General features: G+C 38.1%; 1 protein-coding gene across 2 annotated transcripts in view; it reads left to right on the forward strand.

The window, feature by feature from the left end:
• Nucleotides 1-17,506, forward strand: part of CYBRD1 (cytochrome b reductase 1) — a 29,473-nt gene extending 11,967 nt beyond the window's left edge. The window contains exons 2-4 of one of the 2 annotated variants that reach the window (XM_014846594.3): nt 4,402-4,610; nt 13,284-13,438; nt 13,995-17,506. In XM_014846594.3, coding sequence (XP_014702080.1) covers nt 4,402-4,610; nt 13,284-13,438; nt 13,995-14,295 — 665 coding nt within the window. In that variant the 3' untranslated portion in view covers nt 14,296-17,506. The remainder of the gene's footprint in view (nt 1-4,401; nt 4,611-13,283; nt 13,439-13,994) is intronic. The other variant, XM_014846595.3, reaches the window with a different exon arrangement.
• Nucleotides 17,507-18,969: the final 1,463 nt, after the last annotated feature.

Genomic DNA, 18,969 nt, shown 5'->3' on the forward strand with positions numbered 1-18,969 from the left:
CTCCTACCCTCATGAATCACAAGATGTTAACATAGAAAAACATAGAGTCAAGTTGTTTTCTATGCTTGGGGACATTTCTTTCCCGCCAACTGCCCCTCTCCCCGGTAGAATTTGACACATTCTAAATTTGCACTGCTTGCTGTAAGACAAATTTGTGTACATGGTTTGTAGTGGTATATGGATGGAAAGCTGATGTCAAACCAGAGATTACATTTTAGAGAATATATATTTTCATTGATTGCTTATTTAAATACGTGGTTAGGAGCTGAGAAATTTTCTAATTATTAAATTCAAATTCAAGTTACTGTACTTTCCTCTTCATTGTCCAAGCAATAATTATACGCAGGTCTTCCTTCCTTCCTCCCTCCCTCCTTTCCTTCTTTTTTAAGTTTATCACAATAACATGCTCCACTACCACTAATTTTTCTTTTAAAAAGATTTAAAGTGTATGTCTCACGTATACGTGTTCATGTTTCCCTTCATTTTCTAGGGGAAAATGGTCTTGCCAACTAGGGCCTCTTAACAGAAAACCCTTGTTTCAGTCACAAGTAGCTGTTTGATACCATTTCCCCTCCTCTTGGGCTTATGAAACCTTTTTATTCCTTCCCACTGAACCTCAGGAATGGTGTCTAGGTAAGTGCCAAGCCAAAGAAGCAAGAAATATTTAAATTCCACTCTCCAGGCAGTTTTTATAACTGTTGAGAATAGCTTCTTGTTTAAGAAATGTGGTTTGATTTGTTAAGGTTGCCCTTTTCTCCTGAAGTCTACCGTATTTTGGTTATTTATACATTTTTAAAAGTATGTAAACACCTTATGCAAATACAACATTTTACGGTTAGCCTTCCTTTATTCTGAGAGCATTTTGAAGTATTTTCTGCCATCCAGCAGAGTTTCTATATAGGCAGGAGAGATGCTGAAGACTCCATGCCTCACTCATAGGAGAGCCCCTCAGATTTCCACATCTACCTATTTAGTAGTTGACGCTAATTGGCAGTTGGGCTTGCAAGCTTACGAAAATATTGTTTTAATTTTAAAACTATTATGTACTCTTTCAACCATACAGAAAATAATATAACAGATCCCCGTGTACTCACCATCCAGACATAACAGATATTAAGATTTTTGCCAACATAAAAATTTATAAGCTAGAACTTAGAGCTGGTAGGAATAAAAGATAAGGTAGGATGATGGAGGGGAGAGGTTGGAGTTAGGCACCCTAACCTGAGCAAGAAACTAAAAAAAGAAATAGAAAAACTCTAAACTAGACCCAGGACTAAAAAACCATAATTGTCTGGGCCCATTTTGATCAGAGGCAAGGACTTCCTCCTTCCAAAGCCCCTAAGGGCTTACTCTTATAGTAATGTGACAGTGTTTTATTGATAATCCCAAATCATCAATGAAAGATTAAATTGTGTTCCATTTGTGCTACTGCTAGAGAAGGAAAGCTAGTATGCAATTGATTTGAAAAACGAACACATCCTGAGTATTTCCTTTTCGTATGTAGATGTTCAAATTCATTCATCTAATGTTCCTTCCCCCTGGGTTGTGCTTGGATGATACGATGATGATGATGATGATGATGATGATATGATAACAATAATAGTGTTAATTTTAACATACTAACTGAAATTGAGCCGGCTACTTAACCTATCTCTACCTCAGTTTCCTCCTCTGTACAACGGCAATAATAATTGTACCTTCCTCACAGAGTCAAAGTAAAATTAAAGTGTAAACATGTAAAGCGCTTATCAATGTGTCCGCTGCTGAGCAAGGGCTCAATTGCGTGTGTGTGTGTAATAAATGACGCTACGCCAGGAGCGGGGAGATGTGTTATTAGGTCTTCACATATTACACATTTTAATTTTAATACTACCTGATCTCAGATTGCAGAAGGCTCCACTGAGTGCATAAAAGGTCACAAGTCATTGAGTAAAGAGGCCTTTGGTTTCTTTGAAAACCAGAGAATCATATAGGGTGTGCTGCTGAATCATCAGAGGAGAAAAGCATGAGAAGGGAAAACCACAGTGTTTGAGTTGACATCAATTGATTTCTAGCTTTGATCAGTCTGCAGAAAGTGCTTTACATTTATTTGTTTTGAAAATATTAAGGGTCACATGCACAAATAAATAAAACTGATGAAATCTGAGTAAGGTCAGTGCATTATATTGACATGAGTTTCCTGGTTGTGATATTGTACCATAGTTATGTAAGATGTTACCATCAGGGGAAACTGGGTGAAGAGTACGTGGGATCTCTGTGTATTATTTCTTAACACTGCATGTGAATCTACAATTATCTCAAAATAAGAGTTAAAAAAAATACTTATGCAGCTGCATACTTTGAGCCCAGGGCTCCTTTTGGCTCAGGGCATACAAGGAGAAACAGCAAGTTGTGTTCCTGCCCCCAGAGAGGATGAGAAGGGCCCTTGAAGTAGCTTTTAAAAGTATACCCTTTAAGGTGTTACATTAAATGGTTCGAAAGATACATTGAATATAGAAATGATTATCCGAAAAGTCTCCGTGTTCTCAAGGAAATATAATCAATCAGCATTTATAAGATACCCATATAAGCAGTAAACTTAGTAGGTAGTAAGTAGACTTTGGACTAGATAAAAGGAATACTGTCCTAATGGTGAGGGCTGTCAAGGAGTTGCAGTGAAACCAAAAAGTAGGAAGATTGACATCTTGTTCTGAAAGCTTTAAAGAGGCTGAATTCGCATCTGCCTTTGTAGGTTTAGATGTGTTTCTGCCGGAAAACAGACTAGATAATCCCTTACATTCTGATGATCCTATGAAGTTTTATATATTTAAATTATAAGTGTCTTTAGTAGGAAGAGGCACTTTTTTTGGCTGGAATTAAGAAGTGTACAGGATACTGAGTATAGTGGAATGCATCTTCCAAAGAAGTATTCTTTAAACTTTTCAATCTGCCATACGTTTTCAGAAACCTAAATTTTCCCTGACGTGGGGTAGGGGCAGGATATCGTCTTCAGGACAAAAATTAATTGGATGCTGGTTAAGGTGGGCATATAATCTACTGCTTTAACAGAACACGTAAGAAAACCCTCTTTTTAAAAATCTTTTTGTTGAAGTTTAATCTACATGTAGAAAAGTGCGCATATAAATGTATAGCTTGATGAATCTTCCCTCAGTGAACGCCTATGTAATCAACACCCGGATTGAAAGACAGAATATTAGCAAGAGCCTAGAAATTCTTTGTGTGCGTCCCTTCTAAGTAGCTATACCCCTTCGTCACAAGGGCAACCACCATCCTGACTTTTCTTATTGCAGAGATGAGTTTTGCATGTTTTTATACTTCCTATAAATTGCATCATACAGTATATACTGGTTTATGTCGGGTTTCTTGGGATTGACGTTATAGGTTGATCCATAACGTTGGGTGAAGTTCTAGTTATAGATCATCCATTCTCTTTGCTGTATGTTACTCCATGTTATGAATATATCACAATTTATTTATTCACTCTATTGATGATAGGCATTTGGGGAGTTTCCAGGTTTTGGCCACTACAAATAGTGCTGCTAATAATATTCTAGTACATGTCTTTTGGTGAACACATGCCCATATTTCTTTTGGGCATATACACAGTAGAATTGCTGGGTTATAAAGTATGCATAAGGTTAGCTTAAGTAGATACTGCTAATTTTCCAAATTGTTCTCATTTAAACTCCCATCAGCAGAACATGAGAGTTCTAATTGTTCACATCCTCTGCAATATTGGTATTTTTCAAATTGAGCCATTTAGATATGTGGTAGAGATATTCTCATGTAGTTTTAATTTGCATTGCTCTGTTGACTAATGAGGTTGATATCTTTCTTATGTTTATAAGCCACTTGGATGTACTATTTGTCTATTTAAATCTTGTTGCATATTTTTCTATTCCTTAGTCTGTCCTTTTTTAAAAAAATCAATCTAAGACAGTTATACAAAGAAACCAGATCATAAGATTAAGAATTTAATTTTGATGTGTTAAGTTTGAGATATCTTAGAGGCATCCATAGGAGATGTCAAGAAGCTGTTGGATTATGTGGGTCTGGAGTTCAGAAGAAAGTTCTGGGCTGGAGACATAAGTTTTAGAGTCTCTGCCATGTAGGTAGCATTTCGGTGAAAGAGTGAATGAGATCACCCACAGAGAGTGCAGAGGGAAGAAAATGTCCTAGGACTGAGCCTGGGGGGCACCCAGGTTCAGTCACAAGTCGGGAGTAAAGAAGATACCAGCAAAAGAGTCCAAGAAGGAACCACTGAGAGGCAGGCAAGAGAGGAGAAGCCAAAGCCAAGAGAAGAAGGTTTCATGGAAGGGAGTGTTCAGTGTGTCAAACTGTTCATCTTGTGTTGATTTGAAAACACACACACACATTCTGTCCCTTTTTGTCTCTTCCCAGCCATCATTGTATACAGACTGCCATGGACTTGGAAATGCAGCAAGTTCCTGATGAAATCCATCCATGCAGGATTAAACACTGTTGCTGCCGTTCTTGCAATAATTTCTCTGGTGGCCGTTTTTGATTTCCACAATGCCAGGAATATCCCCAATATGTACAGTCTGCACAGCTGGATTGGACTGATAGCTGTCATACTCTACATGTTACAGGTCAGTGTCTCAGTATATTTATAAACAAGATATAAAAAGTAAAACAATGAAATACTGTAGATGTTTTCTATGCATTCATAGGTTCTTGGAACTTATCTTATTCCCACTAGTGCTTGTTATATTTGTTGCCATTATATTTTCCCCTGAGGGGGCACTGGAACTGCAGAACTGACAGTCTGTGAACTTGAATGTGAGATTTAAAATATGGACATATGTATGGAGGGAAATTGCCACCTCGTAACATCTAGACTCCCATTGTTCGGACTCTAAGTTCTGTGTGCAGAATAAACTAACATAGGCAAGAGCTTTAGATTTCTTTCCCACATTCTCTGTCCCTTCTATTTTCTAGATGTAGCTTCATGAGTGAAGAGATGAATTTCTATCTCTTTGTTACTTTGTTAGATTTTGAAGCCTCAGTAGTTAGTTTATTTTTGCTCTGTCTTCTCTTCACTTACTAAAAACACACGCTCTTGAGAGCACTGTACTTAAACATTAAGTTAATAGAGTGTGATAGGGATTTGGCCGTTCTAGGTGGCTAAAGTAAAGGTTAATTTTAAAGTCTTTTTGGTGTTAACCACTTTGTTGAAAAATCTTTGTCAACTATGTTGATTCACTTTCCTTCCTTGGTTAGTACAATGTACATCCAGCTACCTGATTGGGACATGATGGTGAACTTTATTTTTCTGTGGGTATAGGAGAAGTAAGAAACCAGAGGAAACCCATAAAACACCAAGGTGTATCTTAAAATATATGACTGTATGACCTCTTGAAAGTAGGACCTCTTATCAGACATTAATTTATTGTTTTTCTTCTTCTTAAAGAAAGGCGTTTGAAGTGATAAGTTTTTTGAGTTTTAATTAAATAAAAGTTACTATCTGTATGGACACTATTAATTATTTGTTTGCCTTACTGTGCCTGGAGCAAAGGATTGGGGAAGGGAACCATGTCAGACAGGAGGGAAACACAGAGAAAACCCTGCATCAAACATGATCTTCCTGATTAAGAAGGAAAAAGGAGAATATCTCAAACTGGATGGCTGAGCCAGCTCAGATCTCCTGTCCTCAAGGTGGATTTTCCCTCAGTGTTCTCAGCTACTGCCACAGATCTGGGAGCAGCTTCCTCTGCCACCACCAACTGGTGGACCCTTTCCCCTCAGAGAGTAGGATGGCAAGAACAGGGGCCGTTGAGATGCTACCGGTTGCTTTGAGGACCTTTTTGGCTTACTAGCATCTCTCCAAGACTTTTCTCAGCTCTTTCTTCTGCTTCCAGCCATCTGTTCCTCTTGCTTTGCTTCACTTCCTCTGCGCCGCGTGAGAATGCAGAATGCCAGAGCCTGAGCACAGTGTGAAGCAGTCTACTTATCTCACATAGTCCTTTAAGTGAGATAGCCTTTACAGATGCTGAGGACACACAGGTTACACAGCTAATGGCAGAGCTGAAACTCAGGCCCAGGTCTGTCTAGGTCCTGGGCCCTCCCCACAAGCACTCGGTTCTGTTGTTTCCAGGATGTCCCCAGGATCACTCAGCCTGTGTTAGAGCATCCTTAGTAGAGGTCCGTATCTCTGAGGAACAGAACAGAAAGCACCCAAACTCTACGTAGCTTCCATGGGAGAAGGTTCTGTGGTTCTGAGTACAGTAGTTACGATGGACTGAATAAAATGCCTTTACTGAGTTAATTATATGCCAGGGCGTTCTCTGAACATCTGGAAAGATATACACCACCAGAACCTTAGCAGTAATGCTCTCTAGGTGGCTGGATTCTAGGTGATTATTTTTCTTTTCACTTTCTATATCTTCTAAACACACATTCATTTCTTGTATAATCATCATCATCATCATCATCAAAGCTTTTAAAGCTAAAAAAAAGCTTTCTATACCAAAAATGCCTTTTAATCTGGACTTTCTAAAAACCAACTTACACTCTGCTCTGTATCTTAACATGTAAAATTAAGAAATAGCTAGGAATTAGCAAAAAAAGAGAATATTCATTCTGAAATCTATGGGTCTTAGGTAAAATGGTTCTCAGAGGAATATAGGCTTAAATGCTTTTAATATTTTTTTTGTGGGGGGTACTTAAAATACATAAACTAAGTATATGTTTAAGAAACTAAAGGAGAACAGCAAAATACACCAGGAAAATAAAGACAAAAAAAAATTCATGGACAGTTATGTTAGTTTTCTTTTGTTGCCATAACAAATTACCAGAAACTTAGTGGCTTAAAACAACACAAATTTATTACCTCACGGTTTCTGTACATCAGAAATCCAGGTTGGTTTGACTGGTTTCACTGCTCTAGGTCTCACAAGGCCAAAATCAAGGTGTTGGCCAGCCTGGGCTGTAATGGGGAGACTTTGGGGTAGAATCAGCTTGCAAGCTAATTCAGGTTATCGGGAGAATCCAATTCCTTGTGGCTGTAAGACTGAGGTCCCCATTTCCTCACTGGCTGTCAGCTGAGGGTTGTCTTTAGCTCATATAGTCCTCTCTCTGCTCCTTGCACATGGCACCCTCCCTCTCAGAGCCAGCAGTGGTGCATTGAATCCGTCTCACTGGCTTGGAATCTCTCTGACTTCTCCTACCTCTTCCTCATCTTTTCTTCCTCCAGCTAGAGAAAGTTCTCTGCTTTTAAAAGGGCTCATGTGATTAGATTGGGCTGCCCATATAATCCAGGATTATCTCTCAGTCATAAGATCTAGAAGCCTAATTACATATGCAAAGTGTCTTTTGCTATGTAACATAACATATTCAAAGTTTCCAGGGATTAGGGCATGGACATCTTGCGGGTGGGGGAGCGTAATTCAGCCTACCACAACTATAAATAAAAATTAGAAGAAGTTATAAATGAAATGCAAAGCTGGTTCTTTAAAAAGCTAAAATAAAATAGATAAACCATTTCAAACCTGATTGAGGAAAAAACAGCATTCAGTACAAATGTTTCACATTTCTTCCTATTCCAGTTTGTGAGAACGTTTTGTTTTTCTTTTAAAATCATGAATGGATGTACAATTTTATTGAATACTTTTTCTGTGTCTGTTGAGATGAATATGTTTTTCCTTCTTTAATCTGTTAATATAGTTAATTAGATCTATAGATTTTCTAATATTGAACTTGGATGAATTAAAAACATTTTTAATTGTCTCAAGATTCTCTTTTGCTCTCTGACATAACCAAATTCTTATATTCTTATGTTTTATTTGTGTGCTAAGTAGGCTTCTCAGAAATGTCGTTTCACAACTTCATGACTTTTGTTTGGCAGGAGAAAATTTGGCCACTGGCTTCTCTTCCTTGCTCAGATCCAGGGAGTAGGCAGCATTTAAGAACACAGGACTTGCAATCAGGGTGACCTCAGTTTGAATTGGGTTCATCCGTTTGTAGCTGGTGACCTTGGACAAGTTACTGAACTTTTCTGGACTTAGTTTGCTCACCTATAAATTAAGGCTTTTGATGCACCCTTCACAACATCGTAAGAATCAAAGCCAAATATTATATGGAAAGGCTCAGCCTAGGCCTTAGGATACAGGAATGACACAAACCAGCTGTTGTTACTAGGAGTGTACATCTTGTGGTAGTCTCCTTTATGACCTGAAGATGGCATTTTTCATTTCTACTATAGATCATAGGCACCTTCATGGTTGAGAACATGCATTTTATGTCAGTGAAATTTTGTTCGTGAATCTATCCATTTATTCAACAGAGTTAAATACTTATTATGTGTCAGATTCCTTGCTAGGCTGTGGGGAATACATTGTTCCACAAGACAAGCATGGGCCCAAAGAGGCATGCTCTCTGCCCTCATGAAGCTCACAGCGGGAGACAGGTCATTGAGTATTTGATGGTGGGTGGGCATGGAGTGTTATGGGAGAGCTTTCATATGATGGAGGGGATAAAGGAGGTCAGACAAAAACCTGAAGTCATGAGCTTAATGTTGAAAGGGGAGAGAGTATTCTAGGTGGATGGAATAATATGTAGGTGAAAGTTTGCTTTATTTGAGGAACAGAAAGGAGGACAGGATACCCAGAGAGTGGTATGGAAAATGAATTGGAGGCTGGACAGAAGTAAATATAGGGAGACTAGCTTGAAGGTGTTTACAGAGATTCAGATGAGAAATGATGGTGGCCTGGAGGAGTAGCAGTAGCAGTGAGCAAAGTGGATAGTTTCTAAAGACATTTACGAGGTAGAATTAATGGGATTTGAAAAGTCAGTGATATAAGAGATGAGAGAGAGCCACTTGCAGGCTCGAGCAAGTGGGTGGAGGAGAAAGGGAACATTAGAGAGGAGGGGGTTTGAGGAGTGTCAGCTGCTACTGAGAAGTCAAGGAAAATAAGCTCTAGAAACTGTGCATTGGATTTAGTGACCTGGAAGTCACTGGTGACTGCGGAGAGCAGTTTCCTTGGAGGACAGAAGCCAGATTTCATTGAATTGAAGAGGGAGTGGAAGGTGAGAAAATAGACAACTGAGCCAAGAGGTTTGGGTAGGATGGGGAAGAGAGAAAGAAGATGGTAACTGGACAGAGATGGGAGGCAAGGCAGGTGTTTGGGTACTTTCTGTTGTTTGTTTTAACTTCTTTTCATTGGTAGAATCTTGGGCATGTTTAAAATGCTCACAGGATAGCACCAGTAGAGAAGGAGAGGTTGCAGTAATCTATAGCTAGGTCTTTAGAAACAGGTTGCAGAGAACAGCTAGAAAATTGGAGGACTCCAACTCCATTGTAATTGAAGAAAGGAAGGAAGTGTTGGCTTGGGATGATTTTTTGGTGTGTTGGCTCTTCTCTGAAGTTGCCTCTGTTTTTTGCATGAGGTGGTGCTAAGATCATCTGCCAGTAGTGAAGAGGTACATGGGAGAGTCAGAAGTTTGAGGATGGGGGAGCACACAGGACCAGTTGATAAATCAGACAATAGAAGGATTGTTGAGCAATGTGGAAGTGCTCATAACTGTGATGAATTTATAGTGATGCTAGTTTCCTTGAGTGTGTGATTTACTTCAGTGGTACCTAGCAGACCAGGGGTAGTCCTGAAGATGGCTGAGCCGGGGTTGGGGTATTGCCAGGTGGACGTGATGAAAGACAATGCAGCAAAGAGATGTAGGATATTGACAGGAGACTTAGTACTCAATTTGAATGTCTGTCCTCCCTCTTTAGGAAAAAACTATGGACATATTCTAATTGGTGCTGATTAGATTTTTTTTACCCCAGAAGAAAAGAGCTGTTATGTTTGAAGAATGCAACTTGGAAATGACCTAAGACAGAGCTCCTTAAAGTGTGGTCCCTAGAATAGCAGCATTACCATCACAAGGGAAATTAGAAATACAGCTTCTCGGGTTCCCCCCCAGACCTACTGAATCAGAAACTCTGCAAATGGGGCCCAGCAATCTGTGCTTTAAATGAAGGAATGAGTGAGTGTGTATAGAAAATAGAAGAAAGATGAAGAGGAACTGGGAGGAGCCTCCAAATAATAATCTGTAAATCATTTGATGGCTCATTAAATCTACCTCTACACTTAAAAAAAAGCAAATCAGGGGCCCACCTGGTGGCACAGTGATTGTTCATGTGCTCCGCTTTTGCCGCCTGAGGTTTGCGGGTTCGGATCCTGGGTGCAAACCTACACACCACTCATCAAGCCATGCTGTGGCAGCATCCCACATACAAAAAATTGAGGACGATTGACACAGATGTTAGCTTGTGGACAGTCTTCCTCAAGCAAAAAAGAGGAAGATTGGCAACAGATGTTAGCACAGAGCCAATCTTCCTGGCCAAAAAAAAAAAGCTAATTATACCTTATACAAAAGCTAGCTAGGTAGATGTTTCCTGGTTTCATTAATGACCTTTGCAAATAAAAGCTTTTGTTATGTCTAAAGGTTTACACATATCTTTTTTTTAAAAACTCTTTTGTTTCATAAAGTGAGATAAAACTGGCATAGTAAAATACACTTGTATCTTTAAAGGACAGTAATAATTAACTGAGAAAAGCCCAGTTATTTAAAGACAGAAACTTTAAAAGTAAACTTTCATTGTCTATTTTTAATTATAAATGTAATGTACATTAATTTAAAAATTTATAAAATACAGAAAATATAAAAATAAAAATCACTGATCAGGCCATAATCTAGAGATATCATTCTATTTTGGTTTATTTCCTTTAGGCTTTTATTATGCCTTTGAATATATATGCATATTTAATTTATATATATAATTTAATATATATATTTCATTTTTAAGCATAATTAGATCATACTACATGTTTTCAGCAGAGCTTCTAGACTGAGATAGACTAGGAAGAAGGACTAGCCACCCAGTTGTGGAAAACTGGCCGTGAAAACCCTATGAATAGCAGCGGAATGTTGTCTGATACATAGCTGGAAGGCGAGAGGACGGCGCAAAAAGATTGGGCAGAGTTTGCTCTGCTGTGCACAGGGTTGCTGGGAATCAGAACTGACTTGAAAGCACTAACAACAAACTACATTTTCACTTTCATATCTAAATAACTTTTTATGAGATTTTATTTTTCTTTAGCTCTCGTAGGAACTCCATTGGGGTGAAGAACAGCCTTCTGTAGATGATGGTTCCTAAACACTGGAGCACTTTATTTGAAGTGACTGTAGACTGAGGATATTGGGAGATTCCACTGTCTTCACTTTCAGGGGTTTTCCAGACTGCAGTTAACCCTATTCTCAACTAATTTGAGTGAATCAAATGCAGTGGTCTTCAAACTTCAACAGGCATAAGAATCGCCAGGCATTCTGTTAAAATGCAGATTCCTGAGCCCTCCTTCCAGAAATTCTGATTTAGCAGATCTGGATGTGGCCCAGGGATATCTTTAAACACCTTACGTGTTTCTGATGCAGGTCTTCTGTGAACAACACTTTAAGAACCACCGATTTAAAGGGACAAAGGGATTTTGTAACTTTCAGTCCACTAAGTTTTAAGTTACCATATTCACTTGTAAGATGGTAAGGCTAAGACGGCTAAAAGGAAATAAAGAATAATTATTATAAATTATAAGTTTTTATAAATTATAAATTGGCATAATTTGGAATACTTTCAATCAAAGTTAAGCATTCTACAATTTTTATCCTTTCCTTTTAAAAGCAATTTTTTTTGTTGATAAAAATTTTTTTAATGGTGAAAGCGAGATTTAATGGCTTGGGGTCCCATAAACAAATTTCTGACATCCCATCTGCTTAGATCATTGAGCCCTACAGGATTACAAGAGACACACATGATAAATCCTGAAAGAAATGAGAGGAAACAGTAAGAATCTTAGGAATGAAAAGAGGCAGGAGAACAGGAATATGCAAAATGTAGGTTTTTGTGAGCAAGTCACAGACAAGATATGGTGATTTGCTCACAGAAACATATTTGTGCAAAATCCTTGACAGTCACTAACTGGAGCCACATTTTCACATAGAAAGCACAACCTGTACATCAGGAAGCTTGCACTTGGATATTAATAGAATCACCAGAGTTCACAGAAGGAGAATTAGGAACATTCTGAACCACCAGGGGGGAACCCTCTGAACCATTTCTAGTATATCCAGGCATTTGTGGTATTAAGTAGACAATAAAATGTAAGCCAGCCTATCAAATGCATTTTTGGTTACTTTCCATTCATTGCCATTGCCTGTAAGGTGATTCTAAATGTATTTTAGGGCCTCAGACCCCTTCTGCCTCTATCCTTCTGGCATCCCATCCCTGATTAGTCCTTAGATCTCAATCAGGAAAGATGAACAGTGATGTTCGTGTTTTCTCCCATTCTCCTCTCTTCTCATAGCTGTTTTGTTAGGGTGGTAGATCCTAAATAGGTCCCTGAAAAACTTGGTAACTCAGTGGCCACCAAGTCATCTTTATTTTCTCGAGGAGAAGAGGATACTTAACAGGCAGGGAGTGTGGGGCAACAAAACAAAAGTGAAAGTGTTAACAGATTTCAGTTTACATGGGAATCTCACTGGCTTCTCTGCAGAGAAGTATCCCACTAGGAATTTAATTATCGAGGGAATGGAGATTACTTTTCTCCAGAACTCATCTCTTCCTTACAAAACAAAATTATCAACTCTTTCCGCATAGTTTTTTAGGTTGCCCTGACTTAATGTGTCCTATTGTATTTGGCTTAAGTGACTTAAAAACCTTTTACTTCCCGTTTTACCTGGAATCCTTCAGGAAACTGATGAAAACAAACAAGTACTAGAATGTTCACTGTAGCCTTGTTAGTGATAGCAAAAAACTGGAAACAAGAAATGTCCATAAATAGAGAAGTGCATAAATATGTTACATCTTTAAAATAGAACGTTAGCCATTAAAATGAATAAACTAGAAAAACATGTTGATAAGAAAAGCTCTCCAAGATATACTAAGGGCAAAAAGCAAGATACCTAACAAATGTGGATAGTAAGATCCCATTTATACTTTAAAAAATTCTCTCTCTCTATACACACACACAACACACACACCCACACACGTGCTTGTATAGGCATAGAAATTTTCCGGAAGGACATTGGAGAGAGTGATAATGGTGTTACCTTTGAGTGGTGGAACTGGAGTGGGGAAATTTACTTTTCGCTTTCTGCCTTTGTTTCTACGTGAAAAGTTTTCTCATTTTGCACATATTGTTTTTATAATAATAATTTCAAAGTTAGCTAAAACTTAAAATTAAATGATAACCTTTGCACTTTTTGATGTTTAGCTTCTCCTAGGTTTTTTCATCTTTCTGCTTCCTTGGGCTCCACTTTCTCTCCGAGCACTTGTCATGCCCATTCACGTTTACTCTGGCCTTCTCATCTTTGGAACAGTGATTGCAACAGCACTCACGGGAGTGACCGAGAAATTGATTTTTGCCCTGTAAGTTGCAGTTTTCCTAACTGTAATACTTAAGCTATAAAATGTTAAATACCTGTTTGTTGGGAAAATGTAATATAAATGTAACAATTTTTTTAATGTTAAAAATAGAAAGTTTTTAAAACATTTTTTAAAAATTTATTTTATTATATATAACAAAATATTACTAAAAGCTTAGAAGAAGGACCAAAATGTCCAACAAATTGTACCACTCTTACAAAATAACTATTGAATTTATGCATGCCTTTTTAATCTTTTTGATATACATGTTTATTGTAATTATAGTTTACATCTACTTCTGTATCATCCTTTTTAAAATTTTTAAGTGATACAGGTGTTTCAGATGCTATATTATTTTCATACTTATGAATTTAACAATTTCATACTATTCCATTGAGTGAATTATAGGATAACTTAAATTTCTTCTTAAGATCAAGCTTTAAGGGAATTTACATTGAAGCTGTACCAGTATGCCTTTTGAGCAGATGAATTCAAGACTGTTTGCATGTTGCTGTATCACCCTATTTGTAACTGAACACGCTCTTTCTTTTTTTTGTAGGAAAGATCCTGCATACCATTCATTCCCACCAGAAGGTGTTTTCACAAACACCCTTGGCCTTCTGATTCTGCTGTTTGGGGCTCTCATTTTTTGGATAGTCACCAGGCCACAATGGAAACGTCCTAATGAACCAAATTCTATCCTTCTTCAGCCAAAGGGAGGTACTACAGAGGGATTGGAAGGCTCCATGGCAATAAACGTTGGCAACGTGGACAAATCAGATTCAGAGTTAAACAACGAAGGCTCAGCCAGGAAGAGAAACTTCACCCTTGATGAGGCTGGACAGAGATCCACCATGTAAAATGTTGTAGAGGTGTAACCATATAACTTTGCTTTTAAAAACTAGCTCTACAGTTTAGCTTTTCCTATTTAGCCATAAGATGATTGAGCTCCAAAGAGTCAATATTTATTTTAATCATAAAGTAGGATTTCTTGAGAGTCTGTATTGATTGAAGCCTGTGAGCTTACCTGAATTGGAAAGGAGATGATCAATATAAATAACAGCAGATATAAACTGTGGTTATGTTACCACTTCCTTGTTGAGGACCAAGGCGTTTAGCACAGAGCCTTGCATAGAATAGATGCTCAAAATGTGTCTATTGGTTAGTAGATTTGATAGACTGCCAGCATCCCTGGGCTCTTATCACGCAGTCATTTCCTGTTAATTCTGGGATCCCAGTGATTTCAGGAGTAGGTGGAATCAGTTCTAAAGTTTTAGAATCAGATCTTGAATATCTGGGACAGGGTTTATGCTACACAGATATCATGAGTAGACAACAGAAAAAGTTTTAGGAAAATAACTGGTTCTCTTCTCCCTGCTCCTGCCCTCTGCTCCCTCCCCAGCTGGTTTGGGCTCAGACTGGCCCTGGAGACCAGGGTTTATATTAGTGTATTTTGGAGCAGGAACTGGTCTGTAGGTACCTGAAGAGATATTCTCTAGTTAGACCTGGAAGTTTTCCAAAACTCAACTTAGTCCCAAGCCTTCCCCAGAGTTTAGTGTACTTTATGATCCAGATTCCCAACCTAATGAGAATGAGAATATGCCTGAATGCTTAAACAGCAATAAACTGCTCTGTAAACCTCAAGGAGCATTTTCCCCCCAAGTTTCTGTTTTTATTTTAAAAAGTACTTACATGGCACTTACTATGTCCAAGACACTATTCTAAGCACTTTATAAATATTAGCTCGTTCAATCCCCAGATAAACCTTATGAAGTAGGTACTATTATTATCTCCATTTTACAGATGAGAGATCTCCATCTGGGAGAGGTTAGTAGCTTGCCCCAAGCTCATGAGTGGTGGAACTGAAATTCAAAACCTGGCAGCCTGGTTCCTCAGTCTGCGATCCCAACCACTTCACTATGCAATTTTTTTTTGTTTTATGCTAATTTGCACCTACTTTGATGCACCCCTGGATAAATCTCAATTGCTGGAGTGCAGTGGAGTTGTTAAAGTTTACCTTCTGGCTCTCCTTTTCAAGGCAGATTTCCCAAATAACCAAGGAAAAGGGCCCACCCATGCCTGGAAATAGATCGTGGGTACCCTGCCACTGCCAACTAGCCATGGCCTACTGTGATGCCCCTTGGATCTTAAAATTCTGTCTTGGTGACAAAGAAAGGTTCAGGCAAGAACATCTATAGCTTTCAAGATTAATCAGTTGCAATTTTTGTTCTTGAGGATCTTAGCTGCTGATTAGCTTTGGGTTTGAAGATTGGAGAGACTTACGTCATGGTTGCTCTTCCCCGGGGTAACAGCTGGGGTCCTTCCTACTTTTGTTGGAATTTTAGTGGATATCTTGGGTTCTCAGTAGTGAATTGAGACTCAGAAGTGACACGTTTGTGCGTAGAGCTCTCTGTCTAAGCTCTGGGCTGACTTAAAACCTAAAGTAGTGCTTATGCTGAAATGATGCTTTCTCATTTTGGTATTGTTTTTTGGTTTCCCTGCAATTTTAAACTGGAGCATTTTAATGTGGATAAAACATTACAGTTTATACCAGATACCTTTAACGTTTTTGGTGCTTAATGGATTTCCTTTTAGGTAACTAATAATTGCTGCCATAGACTGGATATAAGCTACACTCCATCACATTCTTTAAGCTTCACAGATAACCATTCAAGATTCGCTCCCTGCAAGTTTTTTTCTTATTTAATTCATTCTGTTTCTGAAGTTGGTGATGGTGTCAGAAGGATCCCCAGCGCCCAACCCAATGCCTGGCACATAGTGGGCACGATGAAATTCAATCTGAGTAGAGCATGCTGCAGTTTTGGTGCTAGGTGGAAGGAGTAATTGCATTGTCACTCATAAACATCTTTTGATAAATGGATGTTTCATTACATAAAGGTACACAAAATTCTAGTCTTTTGGGGGGAGAGGTTAGTGACAGCCCCAAGAATCGAAGCTGCCATTCCATTTTCTATAGGCCAAGAAAGAGGTTATCAGTGAAAAGAATTATGGATTTGGCACTCAGATAATCTGCTCCATTGCAAAGTACTCAAGCACCCCTCCTCTCAGCCCTTTATTTCCTCTCTCCTGTGGGCTAATATGAGGGTAATCTTACAGGTATTATAGGATCTTCTCTTCTTTCTTTCTCAGCCTTTATGAAAACAATGCATAGTAAAAATATCTAGAAAACCTTTCTGTTTGAGAGTCTTTTAATGGGCTTTTTATTATAATGATAATTGTACCTTTATCTTTCAAAAGCTGGTATTTTCTACAGAAAGCTTCTCCCCAAAAAATATCTCATTAAAAAGCCCACAAAAAGAATAGGGGGGGAAGAAAGCCTTAGGTATCAATTCCAAAACCAAGATTGAAATCTCCCCAAATAATTATAGCTTATATCTTCTGCAGAGATAGTCTGGCTTGGCTTACCCCATAATCTAATTTCAGAAAAAAATAGCTTTATTTTAACACTCATCTAAATCAACACTAAAGCCTTTTCTCTCAAAGGGCTTATTGAGAAACTCAAATGAATATACTTTTGCATTAATATTATCAAAAGTGTATAGCTTCCTGTGCTCCTGTGTCAGACTGAATCCATTTCCCAAAGTACTTTCCTTTCCTTGTGTGGTTTCCTCTAAGCTGTTGATTAGAAATAGCATGTAAGACCTTACAGTCAAATGACAGAGGAAGCCAATGCACTTTTTAAGGAATACTGACAAGTGGTTTCTGTTCTCCAAAGGACAAAATAAAGAGGATGTCTTGTTTTCAATTAGGCTCTTTTCCCTGCTGAGTTGGAAATTCTAGTGCAAAACCAGCTGACCACAGCTGCCAAATCTAAGAGAGCAAAGGAAGGAGTAAAGCTTTATGTTAACTTTAATGCCATATGATAGAATTTTTATCTTGACATGTCCTTTTTTAGATAAGTACAACAGAAAGCTTTAACAGCTATGTCTTAGAGCTAAACATAGGAAAGTATAGAAGAAGGAAAACTATAGAAAGTATAGAAGAAACTTTGTTTCCTACAAAGTACCTGAAAAGTTTAAGTGGAAAAGATTTCTTTGTTTAAATTTATCTTTTTATCTCAGCACATTTATGGAAAAATATTAAATAGCCTGAATATTTTATAATTTTGTAGGAAAAAAATGCATCTATTTTTTCTTGACTTGTTTTTATATAGTAATAAAAGTTATTTTGGAAGCTATTTGTGTGTGTGTGTTATCAATTTTTCCAGGCTGGAAGGTGTAGGCATTCTTCCGAAAGTTTATTTCCCATGATTTTTTGTGTTTGTTTTTCAATGGGAGATTTTTTTTTCCCCTCGGTAAGGAAGATTGGCCCTGAGCTAACCTCTGTGTCAGTCTTCATCTATTTTGTATGTGGGACGCCACCACAGCATGGCTTGATGAGAGTGTGTAGGTCTGCACCTTGGATCTGGGCCACCAAAGTGGAGCATGTGAACTTAACCACTATGCCCCCACCCGGCCCTGGGAAATTTTTCTTTTTTAAGTTTCCTTATTGAAAATGCTGTCAGAGTTCTCTGTAAGTGTACTCTGAGTACCACACCTTTTACATTGCTAGAAGGATTCAGAGGACTGTTTCAAAACTGTCATGGTTTTCTCCTCCATACAGATCTGAACTGGAACCATACTCTACAGTGTAGAAGGGAGCCAAGATGTAGTCACCCAAGGCAGATGCAGTTTAAGTTGGAAAAGCATGGAAGAAGAATCTATTAAAAGTGCTGGTATTGCAGAACTCTGTGTTTATAGAAACTTATCCTTGAGAAGGTACATAATTCATAATGGATAAATTGTTGGGGTTTTTTCCAAATAAGAAAGAAGGATCATTAGCATCTAAATAGAGTCAATACTCATCCAATCCTAATTTCACAGCTCATTTAAACTTTCTTCACCAACTTTTTATCTCCTGGGAAATGTTAATGGTATTTTATGTTGTGTAGCTATAATAACATAATACTATATGTCCTATTATGCAAAAGAACTATAATAGTGTGTGTGAACCAAATTTTTGTGTTACATATTTTGTCACTGATTTATATTATTAATTTCGGGGGTACTGTATTTCATTTCAGATTGATCTTAATTGGCAAGTACTTTTGACACTTTATAAATATATGGCTCAAATCACATTACCATATATTTTACATATATTAGCTCATTTAATTTAATTTGCAGTTGTACTAGACACGTCAATCATAGTACCCACTATGCCCTAGCTTCTCCAAGGCAGCTCTGTTTTACTGACTTCATATTGTCTACATTTCCTCAGCCACAGCTAATTGATGAGGCTGGGAGAGAACATGCCACACAAATGCAGCCTCTCCACGGCTGGCCAAGACACTATGAATCTGCCTGGCGTGAAATGAGAATGTCCTTTCATTTCATTTCACGTTAAGGAATGAGGATTTTGTAAGATTTTGGTTCTCCTTCTTCTAGGAACTTGAACAGGGAAATACTTTAAGAATATGTCAGTGAGAACAGAAGCTAAATAAATGCCTAGAGACAAGAGCCATGAGGGAGAGT

The sequence above is a fragment of the Equus asinus genome, chromosome 4 (assembly GCF_041296235.1).
Source record: "Equus asinus isolate D_3611 breed Donkey chromosome 4, EquAss-T2T_v2, whole genome shotgun sequence".
NCBI classification, from domain to species: domain Eukaryota; kingdom Metazoa; phylum Chordata; class Mammalia; order Perissodactyla; family Equidae; genus Equus; species Equus asinus.